Here is a 19,209-nt window from a genome sequence, read left to right as displayed (position 1 = left end):
AATTACTTAAACCAGGTGTTTTGACATTCAAGTGAACCTCCAGATTAAAGGAGGAGGGATGGAAAGACTGCTGCGGCTGTTTCTTCGCCTGTTAAATGCTTTAAGCTCCAGTGCCTCCGGTAATGTATCAGTTTTGAGGGAGCTAACGTGTATTTTTTGGGGGGAAACTTTCATTATTATTAGACTAAGAAGATTAGCCAACTAAAAAGGAACAAAACGCAGACATTTTCTTTTGGACGCGGATTAAAGCTGAAACCTCCGTGACTAAACACACCCTGAACATACGCAACAGAAATGGCATGTGTCTAGACTAGGATTTATACGTGTTTGGAAAAAAGATGAACACACACCAGTGCCTTCTACATTTAGCTTCTGGATTCAGTGCAAGTGAGAAGTTTATGTTTGAAGTATTTCTCTCTCTCTCTCTCTCTCTCTCTCTCTCTCTCTCTCTCTCTCTCTCTCTCTCTCTCTCTCTCTCTCTCTCTCTCTCTCTCTCTCTCTCTCTCTCTCTCTCTCTCTCTCTCTCTCTCTCTCTCTCTCTCTCTCTCTATATATATATATATATATATTTATGTTTGGACCATCATTGATCAGAGTTAACCCCCGATGTGGGTGACGGTGCCTCAGCAATATAACCAGACCGAACGTCAAGACATGTCGATAGCACCATAAGGCTCATGCTAATCTGCTACAAAGAAAACTCATCTGACCAAACCACAGGCTGCCGAGGCACCCGGGTTATCCATCAGTAATGTTTGGTGATTCCAGACCCGAACTCACTGGGACATTTTCAACCATGGATGCACATAATGGGATATTACGATTTACTATGACGATTCGGGCGTTTAGCAGACGCTTTCATCCGTGGCCCCTTGCAGCGAGTTCAGACACAAGTCATTATTGAGCTGGTAGGGGGGGTTGGCATCTTACACTAGGACGCCTACAGGTATACTGTGGAGAGCAGGGATCGAACCCACGGTCATTTCAGCTGGGAGACGTCCTACCCCAACTTGCATGAGCAAAACACTTTATTGAAAATAAGATTGAATCAGCTGAGGCATGAAGGCAGAATGTGCACCAAATTATTTCCCTTTTTTATGTTTTGTAAGTAATACACTTTGTATACCTCACATTGGGATTATACCAAACGATATTGCATTGAAAACCCCCAGACCCCATATAAATCAATAAGTCTCCTAACTTCAGATTGAGTCAATGAGAAGAGGCTTCTGTTCACAAAGCGACTTTCAAGTGGAGCTGAGAACATTGAGAACATAAAATCAAAGTTGGGAGTAGTTACATTAAAAAAAGGTAAATGAAATGAAACCATATGAAAAGTGGGTGCTCTTACCTCCCAGGGTGGCGGAGATGAGGATGTGGGTGCCATACTTCTTAATGATGGTGTCGATGAACTGCTGCGTGGTGGGCCTGCGTCCCAGGAGACGGACGCTGCGCTGGAACTCGGGCATCAGGGGCACGGGGTTCCGGATCAGGTCCCGCCTCTCGATGGCCGTGTTCCTCACCTTCCAACGTGCAAATTCCCTGGAGGAAGAGCCAATGGGAGGGGTCAGGGGAGCAACGTCAGAGCCAATGGGAGGGGTCAGGGGAGCAACGTCAGAGCCAATGGGAGGGGTCAGGGGAGCAACGTCAGAGCCAATGGGAGGGGTCAGGGGAGCAACGTCAGAGCCAATGGGAGGGGTCAGGGGAGCAACGTCAGAGCCAATGGGAGGGGTCAGGGGAGCAACGTCAGAGCCAATGGGAGGGGTCAGGGGAGCAACGTCAGAGCCAATGGGAGGGGTCAGGGGAGCAACGTCAGAGCCAATGGGAGGGGTCAGGGGAGCAACGTCGGAGCCAATGGGAGGGGTCAGGGGAGCAACGTCAGAGCCAATGGGAGGGGTCAGGGGAGCAACGTCAGAGCCAATGGGAGGGGTCAGGGGAGCAACGTCAGAGCCAATGGGAGGGGTCAGGGGAGCAACGTCAGGGCAGACCTAGTAACGAGCTTAACTCAGAGGATGGGTTGTCTGGACAGAAGGTACTGGGTCAGATTCCCGATGATCACAGTCTACTTGTTAGGTATCATTGAGCAAGATTCATGAACTGCATGCTCCTTGCTGACATGTGTATATATATATATATATATATATATATATATATATATATATATATATATATATATATATATATATGTTTTTGTTGGCATGTTGGATAAAATCCTCAATGTTCGAATAGCTTATTCTTTTATGCATGTATAACTTCTTAGACTGGTTGTAATGGGTGATTGTATGAATAAATGTGCCCAAAACAAGCCATAAAATCACGAAGAAGATAGACAGAAAAAATGATTTCATCACACACACCCACACCCCCGACCTCACAGCCACATAATACACACCCACATAATAATGCAGAGATTTAGACATGTGTGCAGGAACCATGCCTACATGAAGCAGATCCACAGAGAGATGTGATTCAACCCCCACACTCTTTCTATTTATAAAAGCCATTAAGGGCAGACGCAGAGTGATCCAGCCAGGAGCTCATCATTGTGACTGTGCGAGTTATAGGTGCCCAGCTGCCTGTCAACGATTGTCCTTCAAAAGCACCCAATCAGAGCACAAGCTCCGCCCAGAGTAGGGCGGCACATCGCAGCGAATTACCACTGCACATGTCGGAAGAGGAAATACAGAACATGGGAGTGGGTGGATATAAACGTTTACCTTGTGTATATATGCTGTCTATGTGTGTGTGTGTGTGTGTGTGTGTGTGTGTGTGTGTGTATGTGTGTGTGTGTGTGTGTGTGTACATGTGTTTGTGTGATCGTGTGTGTGTGCGTGTGATTGTGCGTGTGCGCTGGTGTGCGCATGTGTGCGCGCGTGTGTCTGTGTGCGTGCGTGCGTGCTTAAGCACGTGTTTGTGTGTAAATTAGTAAATGTGTAGAGCCATATCATACCATTTTTTAATTGTCTGGAAGAAGTCTGAGAGCAATTTTCTTCTAAAATTAAATATTCATGCAACATTGGAAAGGCAGATTAATTTAAAGTGTATTTAGTGAGAATCAAAAGCTTCCAAAGAAATCCAATTTTTTCCCACAAATGTCAATGTGCTAAACTATAAATAAGGCAAAAATCCCTTACACAAATCACATAAAAGTCAGTGAGGAGGCAGGCTGTTTCTGTTAAATTCCCCATTAGAAGCGATATGAGCTTCGACGTTTCACACAGAGCTGTGAAATGAGTTGGATTTTGGGTCCACTCTTAAGTGAAATAGGATTGTAGCTCCAATTGAGCAGGTGCCTCGAGAGTTGATGTGATATTATTTTTCTTTGATTAACTGGTTCGATCCAGGGACAACATTCACCATCTTCTTTGATTTCGGAGTGGAGAGGTTTCGTTATCATTGAAAACAAAACCCAGAAATAGTAACTAGTACATCTGGTAATTATGCATGGTGGGTGGCGTATGTCAAGATATTCTCAACGTATGCTTACTGTAATGACTGCGATGAGTGCCTTCACACACTCACCTCACAGGTGTGGGAAAAAGTGCATCCTCTTTAACACTCTGCAGCTTGTCACACAGGCACACACACACACAAATCATGGAGATTAATTGGTTGCATGCCTGAGACAGCTAATTCTCTCTCTCTCTCTCTCTCCCTCTCTCTCTCTCTCTCTCCCTCTCTCTCTCTCTCTCTCAACCCGTGGAAAAGGTTTTTTTATAATTACCTCTCGTTGAGCCGTTGGAAACAAATTCATGTAAATTGCATTGTGTCTGGCTGGTGCGTCAACAAATCTCAAGGTAAAGTGGGCAAGATAATGAGCCGTATTAAGACTCCACATGAATTAACTCATGATGAGATGGCGGTCTGATTGTGCACCCGCCTGTATGTATATGTGTGCATATGTACATACGTAAAGAGTTCTCCCTTCTCTTTCGATAGACAATTTGAGCAAGTAGTTGTTTTCGTTAAGGGAGCAGGGATGTAAACTGTATTAATATATTTTCTATTTTTTTTTAAGGACCGTGAATTGGGTGAACATGATTCAGTGTTTTGAAATCACAAAGTCAAAACATTGACAGTAAAAGACTTCAGTGCATGTCTAAATGCTGAAATGGAGATACTCATAGAGAGATATGAGGCATATGATGGAGGTTTTGCATAATAATAGGCATATTAAGAAGAAGAAGAGTCTGAATATCAATCTCAATTGAAATCTGAATCAAAAGAAAAAACGTAATCAAAGTCAAATCCTGATGATAATCATAAGTAAAAAAAAAAGATTTTAAAAGAGTTTGATTCAGGAAGCACATTTGACAATGTGGTCCACTTTCGTGACATATTATTATGGTTGTATTTCACTTCAACAAATAAACAGAAAAGTAGATATAGATAATATAGCTTATAGCCATCTCAACAACTAACTTGTCTGTTTACTGCGCTGCCCTCATTCTCAGGGGTTCAGAAGAGCTTGTTGATAACACAGAACAAGACAAAAATGAGCTAGGTTGCACCTTAGAGGTATCAGTTAATAACGCTCTACTCAGTGTTTTTAGGAGTGGGAAGGCCACCTGATAGCAATCTAAACTTAAAGCCTTACCTTTTTCGTACATATTTACAGTGAAGTAGAAAGTATGTCTACATGTATTATTCATGTAATTTATGTATTTGCCTGCATTTAAAAAAGTTCATTTTGAACATCTATTATAATCTTTTTTGATCATTAAAACATTTCATGTTTTTGTTTAATACATTTAATTAGCTTCATCTTGACTACCAGATAATCTAGCAGGGGTTCAACATTACCGAGATGCAAAGAAATGTCCAAAAGATAACATGAAATTGTACACAATTAAATTGAACAAAAAGGGTTTCTCTGCAGACAAATGACTCACAAAAACATTGTTAATTCCACGAGCTGATTCAGCCAATGATCCTGTTTCTGCCATTGTTATTGCACTGTGCAGACACACTCACACACCCACCCACACACATACACACACGTGTATTCTGTAAAACAGGCAAACACACGCACACACACAACCGTACGCTGGTAAACATGCATGTTTATCACAAGCCTACAGATGCAAACACAACCCCTACACAGTCACACACACACAAGCAAAAGCAACCGCAATCAATCGGACTAAGTAAATAAACCTGGAGAGCATGCGATAAAGAACGACACTGTGAGCACGTCCAGACAGAGAAAGATGTTGTGCTCTCTTTCTTCTTTCCTCTCATACTATGGCTGTCCCTCTCCCTCTAGATCCATCCTAGATCCATCAGACCTCTCACAGTGCCCGCTTCTTCATGGCCCGCTGCGGTTATCACAGCAAACAGATGTGGAAGCCATATGTTTTTTGGGGACCCTTCCTGTGGCCACATCAGGGAACTCAGCTGACGGGGCCTGGGATGTGGGCCAGAACTTTCTAACATTCTCATGGCTGCTTACAGCCAGCCACGTTCTAACGTTCTGAGGGGAGTCTGGCCCCAGCCACGTTCTAACGTTCTGAGGGGAGTCTGCACCCAGCCAAGTTCTATGGTTCTGAGGGGAGTCTGCACCCAGCCACGTTCTAACGTTCTGAGGGGAGTCTGCACCCAGCCACGTTCTAACGTTCTGAGGGGAGTCTGCACCCAGCCACGTTCTAACGTTCTGAAGGGAGTCTGCACCCAGCCACGTTCTAACGTTCTGAGGGGAGTCTGCACCCAGCCACGTTCTAACGTTCTGAGGGGAGTCTGCACCCAGCCACGTTCTAACGTTCTGAAGGGAGTCTGCACCCAGCCACGTTCTAACGTTCTGAGGGGAGTCTGCACCCAGCCACGTTCTAACGTTCTGAAGGGAGTCTGCACCCAGCCACGTTCTAACGTTCTGAAGGGAGTCTGCACCCAGCCACTTAAATCCACTTAACCAGCAATTCAACCCCAATTGTGAAATAGGAATAAATAAAAGGTGCATGAGTTCCTATTAGAAATACTACCTGGCCATAAATCCTTTTGAACAGCCATTTCCTTTCCCCACTTAATTCCGCCCGCTGCCTGTGGTTCACTAGATGACTAAATAGCACCGGAATTATAGTGGCCACGCACAGCCAACTCCGAACCCCCTCCATGTCTCCCCCACGGATCACAACAACAACAGGAACAAGAGGACTTTGGGTTTTAATGACTGTTCTGGTCGCTGCATCATGGCCGCCGCAGCTATTCTCGACATCGCCGCCTAAATGAACCCGAAAGACCCCGCGACACGCTGGCTGCGTGTTAGCCAAATGGAGGCATTCTCAACCATACTCTGAGCTCCCCGCCGCCCTTATTGGGTTTTTCTCTCGCTCGGTGTACAAGAACAAGATACGTTTGGTAGATGTTTGACATGTTTGAGAGAAATGCAGCAAGAAGGTAAGAAACAGAAAAAATGACGTAATGATGACTATAGGGAGAAGAGATGGAGGATTAGCATTTTAAATGCAGCATTACTGTTAAATGTGATTTAAAATGTTAAATCGCTACCTGAACGTAATCCATGATAAGGGTTATTCAATGTTAACTGTTGGCTTCAGCACGTTCTCTGAGAAAAACAACTTTTCCCTGAAGGATCAGTACATATGGGACATCATTTACTATTACTTTAAAACAGTGAGAGACCTACTAGTGACAAACAAACAGACAAACAAACAAAGCAAAAAATAATGACTCCACATGTAAGAATAGCTATCCTCAAAAAGGCACTTTGATTGACACAGTAACTGCCTAAGCCAAAGGCCAAACATGTTTTCCCAATTTTTGTATATGTACAAATCCTTATTTCAAACGGTTGTTGCTACTCTCCCCCGCCTTTGTAGGGAACTGTCAATAAAAATGGATGAAATGTGGATGACTTCACACCCTAGTTCTGATTCACCCTCATCAAAGTCAGTTTGATGTAATTGCCCCTTCCCGTGCAAAGATGTCATTTATTTAATTATCTACATCCCTACAAGTCAATTGTAAGATCTACTGTTTTTGAGATGAAAAGTAACTAAAAGCAGCCATAGACTGGAGCAATAAGAACATTGCATTCATTTCTGTTTTTACCTCCCCCTTGCTGCCCATACAAGTTATGTTGCGTTGTGAACAAATGCACTTTGTGGTACCAAAGTGAGTGTGCTATACTTGTATAAGATTTCTTGTTTGTGTGAGAGGGATAAGACACACACACACACACACACACACACAAACACACACACACACACACACACACACACACACAAACACTCAATATGTATCTTATAATTTACATTGCATTACATCCCCTGTCTTCCTAGTCGTGACTCTTTTTTAATTGTCTATTCAAATGTGTTTATTTTAATTGCAATTTGCTTATGTCATGTACTCATCCGTGACCGCATCCCCTGCAAGAGCACAACATGCTTGTGTGCGTCTCTCTGTGGTACACCGGTACGTGGTCTGAAATATTGATGACCTACTGACTCTAGCTTGAGCAGGACATTATACTGGTTGTGGAGTTTGACTCCCAGCCAGAAGGTACCGGGTTTGATCCCCCATGTCCTCAGTCTACCTGTAGGCGTGGTGGGGTAGGGAGGACATGAGCACTGCCTGGTCCTGCCCGAAACTTCCCTGGAAATACCTTTGGATAAATGTGTCTGCTAAACACTAATAGTATAAGTAAGTAACTATTGGCTGGACTTATTGGCTTGCTATACTTAATGTGATGGGGTAAAGTTTTAGTGAGTTTTGTTTTTGTTTTGCTGTTTTTCTATCTTCTTCCCCTCTGGCTAATAAAACAACATATTTTTTTATTAAATATAAGACCGCTGATAGAAGAAACGATCCAGGGAGTGGAGATGGAGGATAGTTATGAGTCGAAAAATAAATAAAGGAGTACAGAATATCAGCCCAGCAGAGCGGGGGGGGGTCCTCCAGCTCAACAGGGTTAAAGACAAACAATACACCGGCAATATGGAGGTCTTATGTGCCCTAAGTGCGTTTTGGAAAAGTAGAATGTATTCTCTTAGAGGTGGCTGGAGTTTATCCAGGTATGGATTACAAACCATACACACATATGTTTAAGTTGTATAAGCAAGTTAATCCAAGTAACCAAATTGCAAAAAGCTTTTGTCAGATGTTTGAGGGAGTTTTTTTAATATAGACTAGCTAATTGTTTTTGAATAGAAATATTGCTCAGGACTAGAAAATACAAAAAACAGATTGGTAGAACCAAATTGTTTTAGTCAATGGGAAATTGCTAAGTTAAATGCATGCCTTATCTCCTCTTCAATCAGTGAGTAGAAAAAGGGAAGATTCACTGATTGATTCACTTACAAAGACTTCCCCCGTGTTCTCAAGTTTCTTCTGAGATTGCCAGAAAGGTGCTTACCTGGGAGTATATAGACTTTGACTGTATTCGAAAAACTCCCCTCACTTCGCTCCATCAGTTCGCCGCTGTTGCTGTGGTCAGCAGAATCCAGCCTTGCAACTCACTCAACTCGCTTCATATTTTTTATTATTTCCTTCAAACATCTGCGCTGAGCGGCAGGGGCACAAAGTAAGTAAACAAACCCCCTGCACATGTGCACTCGCACATCTGCCTGGCGGTTATTTCACACAGATGGTTAAAGGGGGAAAATGGGATGCACTATGATATCTATTTAGTCACTCAACAGACTAGTTAGTCACTTTACCAGATGCTTTTATCTGAGGCGACTTACAGTGGATTTCTATTTCGATGCACGCCGTTCACAAGCAGGTCAGGGGTTAAGGGAGTCTTCCTTAAGGATGCCTACGGGTAACCTGCAGACATTGGGGTTCAAACCCAGAACTCCCTCTTTGATTAATGGTAGATTCTTTGTGACAAAAACAACCTGCCTGGATCGTGGTCTTGGAGTTCTGGACAACAATGGGCATCTACAAACACAAGACATAAGGTGTTGATTTGGACGGACACTGTTAAGCAGGGGGAGGATCTTGTGACATTTGATCGTTTTGAGGTTGGACAAGTAATGTATAAATAGATGGATAATACCTGAATAGATAAATGCTTACAATTGGGCTGCCTTAAAAAGCTCAATGTGAAAATAGCTTAGCGAAGCAAGTACATATTGTGTGTTCCCTTAAAATCTGGAGAAAAAAACATTGTTGTTTTTCCTGATGAAAAAGAAGTAGGGTTGTGCCTCATCGTGGGCCAATCGTCTTAATGTTCTGAAGCCTCCTCAGGCCGTAACCGTAGCTTCATTCTTCACTGGGGCTACTCCTTCAAGAGAAAGTCAATAAGCCCTTCTGATGACGATGATGATGATGATGATGATGATGATGATGATGATGATGATGATAACCTAGGCCTTGTGAGGTTAATGGGGCTCACTTGGGTTTTTCCACAATTGGGAACAGTAGCAGAAGTGATATTAAGACAATAGTTTTTCTTATTAGACAACACGTAACGGACCTGTACCCTTTGTTGCGGTGCATTTAGAAAATGACGCCACATTGGCATCACCATGGAATTTAGGTATCTAAGTTGTATGTATTTGCATATGTTTTCATTTACCTACGGACAGTTTAAATTGAATAAAGAAAAATAAGGGTTAGGTCTTGAATTGCTTCATCTCAATAAATCATTGTCTATTTATATCGTAGTAAGACATTCCCTTTTGCAGCTGTACAGTCGGCATTTAAAAGTACATTTGAAAAAATGTTCCGTAACACCTACACATTAACACTCCAGGCTTCCTTTAGTTATTCGATTATAATTAACTGTGTGCCTTTCTTGCGCCTACTAGCTCACTAATTGCCTTGTCCAGATTATAGAATACACCCAGACTGGTCTCTAGGGTCAACTGTTAGTTGAACAATTTACGCTGAGTCATTATCCATTGATTGAGCTCAATGTACAACCGCATGGCCACAAATGATGTAACTCCATAAGGAATACAGACCCATACGAAAGATGATTTAAAAAGATAGAAGGTTTCAGCTCTTTGGGGAAAATACCACATCTCTCTCCTTTGCTTCACTCCTCAAAAATAGTGTTTCATCTTTGACTTCAGTTGGACATATTCAGACTACCTGTGGTGTCTGAAAGATAAGACAGGCAGACTCCTGGTTCTCATCAGCAGCATCAAAGTGATTTACTGGCAGCTTGAAGACCACTATAAAATATGACAAAATGCTGTTTAAATTTAGATAAGCAATTTTACATAAACGTTATTGTTATTTCAGCACATTCATGACTTGTAGACTTACTTTGACTAATCTATTCTATTATACTATTTCTTCTAAGGAACACAAAGATAACCAATACAATGTAAATACCAGTCAATAGGTAATATATAGCTTAATATAAAATATTCAGCTAGCTGAATATAAATTATTCAACTGGACTATATGTGTTCAAAACCTTTTTTTAGTGACAGTTGAGAGATTCAAGTGAAGTCATTTCATTGGACTACAAGAAGCAGAGACTGACGTGATGGACCGCTACGGGCTGGAGCAAAATGGAGGAGACAATTATACGGCTGGGGTGAATCTAGATACAATCCCTTCCACCCCTTCTGCGCATATTGTTTAACAAGTAGGCTTCAATGTGGTTGCAATTAAGTGGATCGCTGGAAAACAAGTTTGAAATGAATCACAGGACATGGCCGGTATTGTGTGAGAGCAGCCTAGGTACAGATGTACATATTTGGGTAGAACATCATAGAAGACCAAAGATTTGCACTCCTTTTGCAATCTCGCATTTCTTGGTTCCAATGGGAGCCACCATGTAATGGTCATTAAATCTCCACTGATTGACAGTTGATTGTTCACACCATATTCACACCCACAAGCAGCAGCTAGACTTGCTTGAGGCTGCGATCAAGTGTGGAAGCCATCCCAAGCCGCTCAAGAAACGTTGCCAATCCTCTTCTCGCCATCGGCCGAGCAGCCAGTGGCCCAATCTCTCCTGATTAGCCAATCCGGGCCCGTGCTACCCTCCACGAGGTACATAACCATCCCTATGCATTTTCGATCTGCACTGAAATCAGCCAATGCATCCGGTGCATTATATATAAGGCTTTCATTGGCTAAGATAAACGCTAATTCCTTGAGGAGCAGCGCAGATTAATCCGGCACGGAGGGGGGTAAGAGAGGCTGATGTAATGGTATTGTTTCCCATGAGATTAATTAGCAACGACTCTTTGCATTCCAACTAAGCATCGACTCCTTCCCTTTCACTTCAATTGATGCTAGGTGCTCACCCGGATCAATGGTGAAACACAACATACTTAGATGCAATGCCAACAACGATGAAAGTCTGGATTCCAGTGGCGTTGCCTTTTCCAAAACAGCGTGAAGGCTGCAAGTTGTTGTTGTAAAGAACACAACATACCGAAATAAAACCGATCTCACCAAGAAAATGTTCCGTCATAAGAATCGATATTCTGTATCACTGACTCTTAAGAGAAGCTTTTCAAAGCAAAATGAAAAATGCTTGCACAATATACCCCCTTGCTACAGCAAGAACTTAAGGTTGCACAAATAGAATGCGTGATTCATGTTGACGTATGTCTCACATTCTAGCAGTGTCCTTGCATAAGATGGTTGTTCAGGGCTGGGAAAACAAGATTTCCTCCCATGGCATAAGATAAGGCCTACCATGAAGCATGGGATATTCAAGGCCTTACAGAGGGCACTGTCTTACAGATTGTCATGTTTTTTTCTCTCTGTTTTACTCCCTCTTGTTTCCGTTGCATTGCATAAAAGATACAGGCCCCTTTATCTGAAAACTTTGAAATCATACCCCATGCTGCCAGAGACATTTGCATGAGTCTGAGGAAACGAAATCCGACAGCAAAGGTCTTTCATAATCGTCAGGTAACACTAGATCAGACTTAAGTTAAAACAGGAAGATCTTTTTGAAATGCCAACCCTTTTGAATACCACATTAGATAACACATCTAGTAAATATTATGCAGTGGAACATTAGGCAAGAGATGTGAATATGAAATGCTGTTGTGGTTGGTGCACACTGAGCTATTGAGCTTCTTTCAGTTCTATTCCGTTGTCCTTTAGCAATGATGTGGGCAGACACAGCAGGTAAACAGTGCACAAAATCTGTTGCCTTTTGGGAAAATGTGTGATTCACTGTTGCTAAACAAAATGATGAATACAATCAGCGCAAAGGAGAAATAAATAATAAACCACATGCTTGCAATGTGTTTTGTGGGATGTTAGTTTTTGTTATAGATGTACGCTACAAATGATGCACTTGAGAATAACAGATTCAGGACTCGGCTTGACAGTATTAATTTTTGATAGAAAAGGAAATGCTTGCAAACAGGCTGACCAAAAAAACGATTTTAACGTCGCTAATAAATAATACATCCAACACAACAATGATTTCTAAGGTAAAAAATCTCAACTGACTTTAGCTACACTACAAACAATCCCAACATATCCACTGAAAGAGGTTGAAAAATGATATTATCTACAAGATAATATCATCTTGCATACGTTCTATTGTTGAATGTATTCAGGTATCTAAACTTCAATATACAGTAGGCTATGTGTTGTGTTCAAATACATTCACTTAATGACACACACACACACACACACACACACACACACACACACACACACACACACACACACACACACACACACACACACACACACACACACACACACAATCACCAATGGTGTCAGAGATGGAAAGAAAGAGGGAACAGAAAAAGAGAGACAGAATAGGTAAAGAACTGTGTTGTATCTTTGAGTTCTTATTATATTGGTTTCATTATATTACTGCCAACTGCTATATTGGCTGGCAGAAGTAATTTCTTCGACGTCTGTTCTCTAAAAAGCGTTATTCTCTCAAAGCTGTTTGTGAATATCGTAACAGATGGAAAGTAGGAAATATTGAGAGTGAAGAGCTAAGAGGTTATTTTTAAGAATGAAAATCTTGCCTCCATATTGGGACTCATAAACAACTACCTTCACATTGCCCTAAAAACATGACAACACAACTGAATCTTGTGATGATTTAGTTTTGCTGTCTCCTGAGCAATGGTAGGATATAAGACTACTAGAGTGTTTTAGAAAATAGAATGTGCATCATAGTTGGTAATAGGCTTTGTAATTTTCACAATTTATCAAATAAAATGGATTCACAAAAAATAAATCCTTCTAATTGAATAGCACATGGTGCTGGAAGCTGAACGCATGATGTGGTGAAATGACAATTTAAACTGTAAATCTAATATTTTCTTCAAAGTACATAATGTTTCATAATACAAAGCTAAGCAATTTTTGATCATAATTAATTTAAGACTGGGGGTTTCAAAGTAAGACTGGATTAAGAAAGACTGAAGAATAAAACAAATGAAATAATTGCTTTAAGACAGTGTACCATCAAGGAGCTGATTGTTTGTGCCAAAGCTTTTAATGTATTTTAAAGCCTGACCTGAAGACGAATAGTCTAATTATTAGTTGAATTAGGTATACTTAGAAAACGTTTATTTGCCGCCCATAAAATAAACAGTAATTACTGGTAGTGTGAGATGTGTCAAAATGGGCAAAAGAGGGGTAAGTAAACAATGATATTCTTACTTAATGGCTAATAGAGTAAATAGCCTTCTTTACTTTGCAAACTTTTAGCAAATTAATAAGTAATTAAAGCTGAAGCTAGCGCAGAATATGAAATAAACCTAATTTACTCAATCAAGAGTTTTTGCTGAGTAAACTTTTACTTTGAGCAATTCCTCTGAAGTTAAATAAGAACTTTGTAATTTATTAATTAGAAGAAAACTTCTTCAGTATAAATGCCGTTCCAATTATACAAAAAAAATTGCAACCCACACAAAACGGTATGTAAAGATAGAAAGTTACTTTTGAATAGTTAGAAATCAAGAGACAATAAAAAATAAACACTGAGAAGAAATGCTTTGTAAAATGAAAACGTTTCTCTGTTCTGCCTCTGCCTCTATAAACAGTAGCTAGGGTTTGTAGATTCCAGGCGCACAGTACACAGTGAAGGTGCTTGGCAGATGATGGAGTAACCTGTTTATGTGTAGATGACACAAGACTTCCGCTTTTGTTTTTTTGTGAACTGATACAAGCAAACAGGGGAGCAGTTTTCTGGATAAAAAGCTATTTAACTTTTACATTTCTCAGCCCATATCACAGTCATTTGTATATTCAAATTCAATCAATATGATATCAAATATATATATTTTTTAGTTTCATTTTATCGTATTAGATCATTTAAAAAAACATAAACCGATTGAACTTGGTTGAGAATGAAAACGTGATAGTATGTATTATCCAGAAAAGAAACAACTGGTCCCCCATTTACTTGTATTTGTTTACAGGCCTGTCCAATAGAGTGGCAACATAAACATATTGCAGCCAGGGGCCAAAGCAGTAAATGCAACGTTTATGTATATAAGTCTACGGTTCTGTCTATAATACATCTAGATGGACACCCCAATGTGTGAGGTAACTCTCCGTAGGATAGAATTTGAAATTCCTTGTGTTAGATGGTCCACATCATACCTGGTGGTAAAATAGGCACCATTTTAAGCCCCCTGGATATGTGTCGCAATCAAACCCTAGATTAAAGACATTAATAGACACGACATACGCTTGATTGAAAAAAAAAATTCAGTGTTTATGCATATAATACTTTCTGATGACCGTTACTGTCGTTGGCAAATATGGTCTGCAGCTGATATCAGGCGAGGAAGAAGATGTTGTTCAGCTCTTAGCCTTGGCTCCTTCTAGCATGATGAAGTGAAGTCCACTTCACACACACCTATGGATTGATTCAAGTCGATGCTGTACTACCGTAGGGACCATACTGTATGCCAACAAAACTCTAATTAACCCAGAAACATAAAAAAACAGACAAATTGCAGATTTAATCACCCTAGGGTCTTAAATATCGACAAAACAATAAAGTCTGCCATCCTGTGATGTGTTTTGGTTTTTGATAGTTTTTTCTTGGGTGTTGCTTGAACAATGGTGATTAGAGAGTTAAGGCCCGTTGCTACTATCTTAATACAAACGTAACCAGCAATCCCTGATAACATTTCATAATTGTACAACTTCTACTACTAGAATGATTAACTTAATAACAATAATATCTATTTCATTGCTCACACAATTTTCAACGTTCTAACAATATGCATTTTGCAAAAAATATCTCATACATCGTACCAACAGCACCTTTCAGTGTGCTATGTTTAGAAATAGCTGTTATTGCCTGTATCTAGGAGCCCAGCCAATATTTTATTCATAGAGGTGGATAGATCCACAGGAGTGGCGGCGTACGTTCGGGACTCTGAATGTTCCAGTTGGTCTTGTTTTTTTATCAATGAACCCCAGGAATCGGCACGAAAACGGTACATGAGTTCCACCGCCGAAAAGCCCGGACACGGCTCCACCCATCGCCACATTTGCAAGTGATTGTCGTCACATCCCTTCACATCGGCGGGTTGAGCTAAATCTGCCTCAGCGCTCCCCGATCGTCATCTTCCAATCAGGGTGCAACCACCGGCGCCAAGGTCAACTCGCCCATGCAGTTGAAAGGGAAACAAATGCGAGTGCCAGGGGCCCCCAGATGCTGCTGATCCCCGTCTCATCCATTTGCTGCTGCATCGCGTTTTCCGTGCAATAACTCTCATTACCGCGTGGAGCAGCACGCGGACACCAGGGTGGTTCATCTCTCTAATGGGACCGCGTTGGGCCAAACCCAGATCTCCCAATGTCAACACCCCCCTCCCTCGTACCCCGGTTCCCCATAGGCTGTGAGAGAGGGCATCAATTGTTGTGTTATTCCGTTGTCGACCACAATGCGATTGCTCGTACTTCTAATGGTTTGAATGAGCCGTGCGCACCTGTTCACAGTCCCCAGTATGGGGAAGAATGTGAAAACGACACAAAGTGTAACATAAAAGATAATGAGAATAAATATGTATTTTTTTAATGAAGAATTTGACGTTGAAATATAAACATACAACATGTAAATGAAATTAATTATTATATCAGTTGAGTCCCTCCTTCTGGCTCGACAAAAACCTATGTAACTCCATTCTCTCTCTCTCTCTCTCTCTCTCTCTATACACCAGCACATGCGCCAATATTCATCATTTACACATTTGATATCCAACAGTTATGCCCAATGTGCATCCAAAGACTATTTTATGTTTGTCAAAACATAAGGCCGAACAGAAACGTGAAGAAGCAGATGGTGGATAACATCCCTGTTATTTGGCCTGGTTAGAAAAGTAGAGTATGACTTAAGGTTGCACAATATACCCCCTTGCTACAGCAAGAACTTAAGGTTGCACGAATAGAATGCGTGATTCATGTTGACGTATGTCTCACATGCTAACTAAAGGTAGTGTAGAGAGTGTAAATATAGCCCTGTGAAAAGTAGCAAAGGTGACACAAGCACACTGGGGATCAATGTATGTGTTTGTTTACCTGTTGTTGCCATGGCTTTTGTTATAGGTTGGATAGAACCGATGAGGGAATATGGGAAATTGTCACTCTGCGGGTGACAAACAAATGTTCTACATATTGTTCCATCTGCAATTTAATTTAGCAGACGCCCTCATCCGAAGCGATTTACGACTGCTCCTTGCTCAGCGAGGCCTATGAACCGTGAACCCTTGCCTGTCATCATTAGAATCTTGAGTTTCTATCCAACCCTAACCCCATTTACCCATCCCTAATCCAACCCTGTTTAATTGCATTCAGCTACACTGTAATTTTGGATTTGTTTGCTAATGGATACAAAATAAACTGTAGGCCAAACATCCCTTTAAAGATCTGTGTGTGTAAACGGGTAATATGTGCTGTGAAGACCCCCTCTACCCCCTCCGCGCGCGCGCCCCTACGGTTCCTGCGCTCCACAAGCTTGACGGCTGCAGTTTGCATATCCTCTGCATCAAAAGCTCAGCGCTCCCTGGGCTCACTTTCTTGTGTTGGCGAATCTGGTATCATCAGAATCAGCATCCGCAGCGGTGGAGGTGGCGGAGACTGTCTCCAGAGAGGGAGAGAGAGGGAGAGAGAGGGAGAGAGGGAGAGAGGTAGAGAGAGAGAGAGAGAGAGAGAGAGAGAGAGAGAGAGAGGGAGAGAGGGAGGGAGAGAGAGAGAGAGAGAGAGAGCGCGGGCGTCTCACGCAGTGAATTAGTCACTACTTAACCCTGACACTTCCTCCCAGTCTTCTGGTTTCTCCTCTAATTACCATCCCTTCCCCGTCAGTAATTAAGTCCTCCCTGCTGCGTGGGCTGATTATTGCTGGGTTGGCAAGGGGAAGTGGCACCACCACCCTTCCCACCCCCCGCCCTTGCCTCACATCCACCCCCTACCCCTCCACCGCCTCTGCCGGCATCGACTTGATGTTGTTGTTGATCTTCCAAAAGAACCGTGCAGCTGAGAAGCGAGTCCGCGTCTCGTAAGGGTCCACTGCTCATCTCGAGGCAGAAGCAGATAACCCGCCGATGAGTTACGTGGGTGTGTGATTGTGTGTAGGGACTTGTGTATATGTGTAGGGGTGTGTGCGTAGGAGGTGTGAGCGTGGCTGTGAATATAGATAAATACAGTGTGTATTTATGTATGCATGCACGTGCGATTGCATATCAGCTTTACCAACCCCGCGAAAACCAAGATAATTCACAATACGTATACAATTGGGTTTACCAGGTGCAAGGTGCAAGAGCAACATTGTGACAAAAATGTGCAGATATATTCCCTGTCCGAGGCCACGCTGCATATTGCCTATCGATACAACGGCGCACATCCACAGTCCACACACACACGCACACACAAGGTGTTTGATGAAGGTGCCAGGCTGAGAAGGCTATCAGCGCGGCTAATAGAAGAGTAATGTTACGTGACAGAGACATCACTCTAGCGCAGAGAGGCCTGCACGGGTGAGGGCACGGAGATAGAGGGGGGAGATGGGGGAGATGAGGGCAGGGGGTGGGAGGTGGGGCGGCAAGGAGACACGTAGCGATCAGCCAGGAAGCCCCTGATTATGTCTGACCTTGGCTCTGACCTTTGGCTCCGGCTGCCTCGCTAGAAGCCCACTACCCATCTTTCATTTGTCCAGCTGCATTTTGGATCAGCGATACATTTTCCACTTGCATCACGCATGCTGGCACCTTCTGTTGATGTGGCTAGCCAAAAGCATCTATCCGGAAAGTAAATATATCGCCTCATTGTTCTTCATCTTCTTGAGGCTATGCTTTTTAGTGCTGCTCCGTATCTGCAGACTTCCAGAAACTCTCCTGTTTCTGTATCTCTCTCCATCCCTCCGTCGCTCTCTCTCTACGCTCTCTCTGCATCCCAACCCCCCCCCCCCCCCCCCCCCCTCTCTGTATCTAGCCCTGGTTATCTCCCCCGGATCGCGGCCGCTGAATTAAACATTGACCTCAACCACCCTATCTGGAACCCAAATCTACCCAGTGAATCCCACCGACCCGCCCCTTACGCCGTCCAATTACGGACGGCCCGTCCAGACCTATTCAGGGTCAGGACATACGCTCTCGCCGCTTTATAAAAATTGAACGGGGTGCAGATCAGCCAGCCTCTTAAGGAGAGCCGTTGACACTGGACATAAAAGAGATTCAGTGCGCCCATTCAACAACGCTTCTCTGTGTCCTCCCCCCACAATCAATAGACACCCTTTATTATCAAAGGGCGGCTGACGGATGACGTCATCAGCGGTGGACAATGCCGCAGGTCCCCGAGCATTAATAAAGACGAGGAAGGAGGACGGGGGGAGATAGGAAGCGAGGACACAGGGAACCATCTGTTTAATGAATAGTTAAGGGGAAGAAGGGGACGCTAACTAAAAAAGATTGTTTGCACATGCAAATGGACGCATCAGATTAGCGACGAAGGTGTCGTGCTGATCAGCTGATATGTCCAATTAGAAATGTGCATAATCTCCATGCATTAAAAAACAAACACAGGTTGTTTTTTTTAAACAGGCCTGCAAATGAATAGATAGTCTTTACTCTTTACTGTTTTTTTTTCCTTTTTTTCTTGAGAGACGGGATCATAAAGAATGCTCCGGGACATTCTGTGCAGTATCTTAAGAACGAGTATGGTTTGGACATAAACACTATTGCATTTCAGAAGGATCCTTATCGCAAGAGTTAGCGCTATCATTTCTTCGAATACCACTTCTGTTATGAAGACCAAGTGTTGTGCATCGTGTTCATAAGCAAT

The 19,209-nt window shown here is 42.5% G+C and overlaps 1 protein-coding gene across 1 annotated transcript in view; it reads right to left on the bottom strand.

Moving 5' to 3' along the window:
• The window catches only part of brinp1 (bone morphogenetic protein/retinoic acid inducible neural-specific 1), a gene marked incomplete at both ends in the record, with an annotated part of 73,093 nt that overhangs the window by 43,739 nt on the left and 10,145 nt on the right, over positions 1 to 19,209 (bottom strand). Inside the window, one exon of the mRNA XM_079755543.1 lies at positions 1,352 to 1,542. Coding sequence (XP_079611669.1) covers positions 1,352 to 1,542 — 191 coding nt within the window. The remainder of the gene's footprint in view (positions 1 to 1,351; positions 1,543 to 19,209) is intronic.

This window comes from Pollachius pollachius, assembly GCF_949987615.1.
Source record: "Pollachius pollachius genome assembly, chromosome: 18".
Lineage (NCBI taxonomy): Eukaryota > Metazoa > Chordata > Actinopteri > Gadiformes > Gadidae > Pollachius > Pollachius pollachius.
The sequence above is the reverse complement of the archived record's forward strand: the minus strand, read 5'-3'. Positions and strand labels throughout refer to the sequence as shown.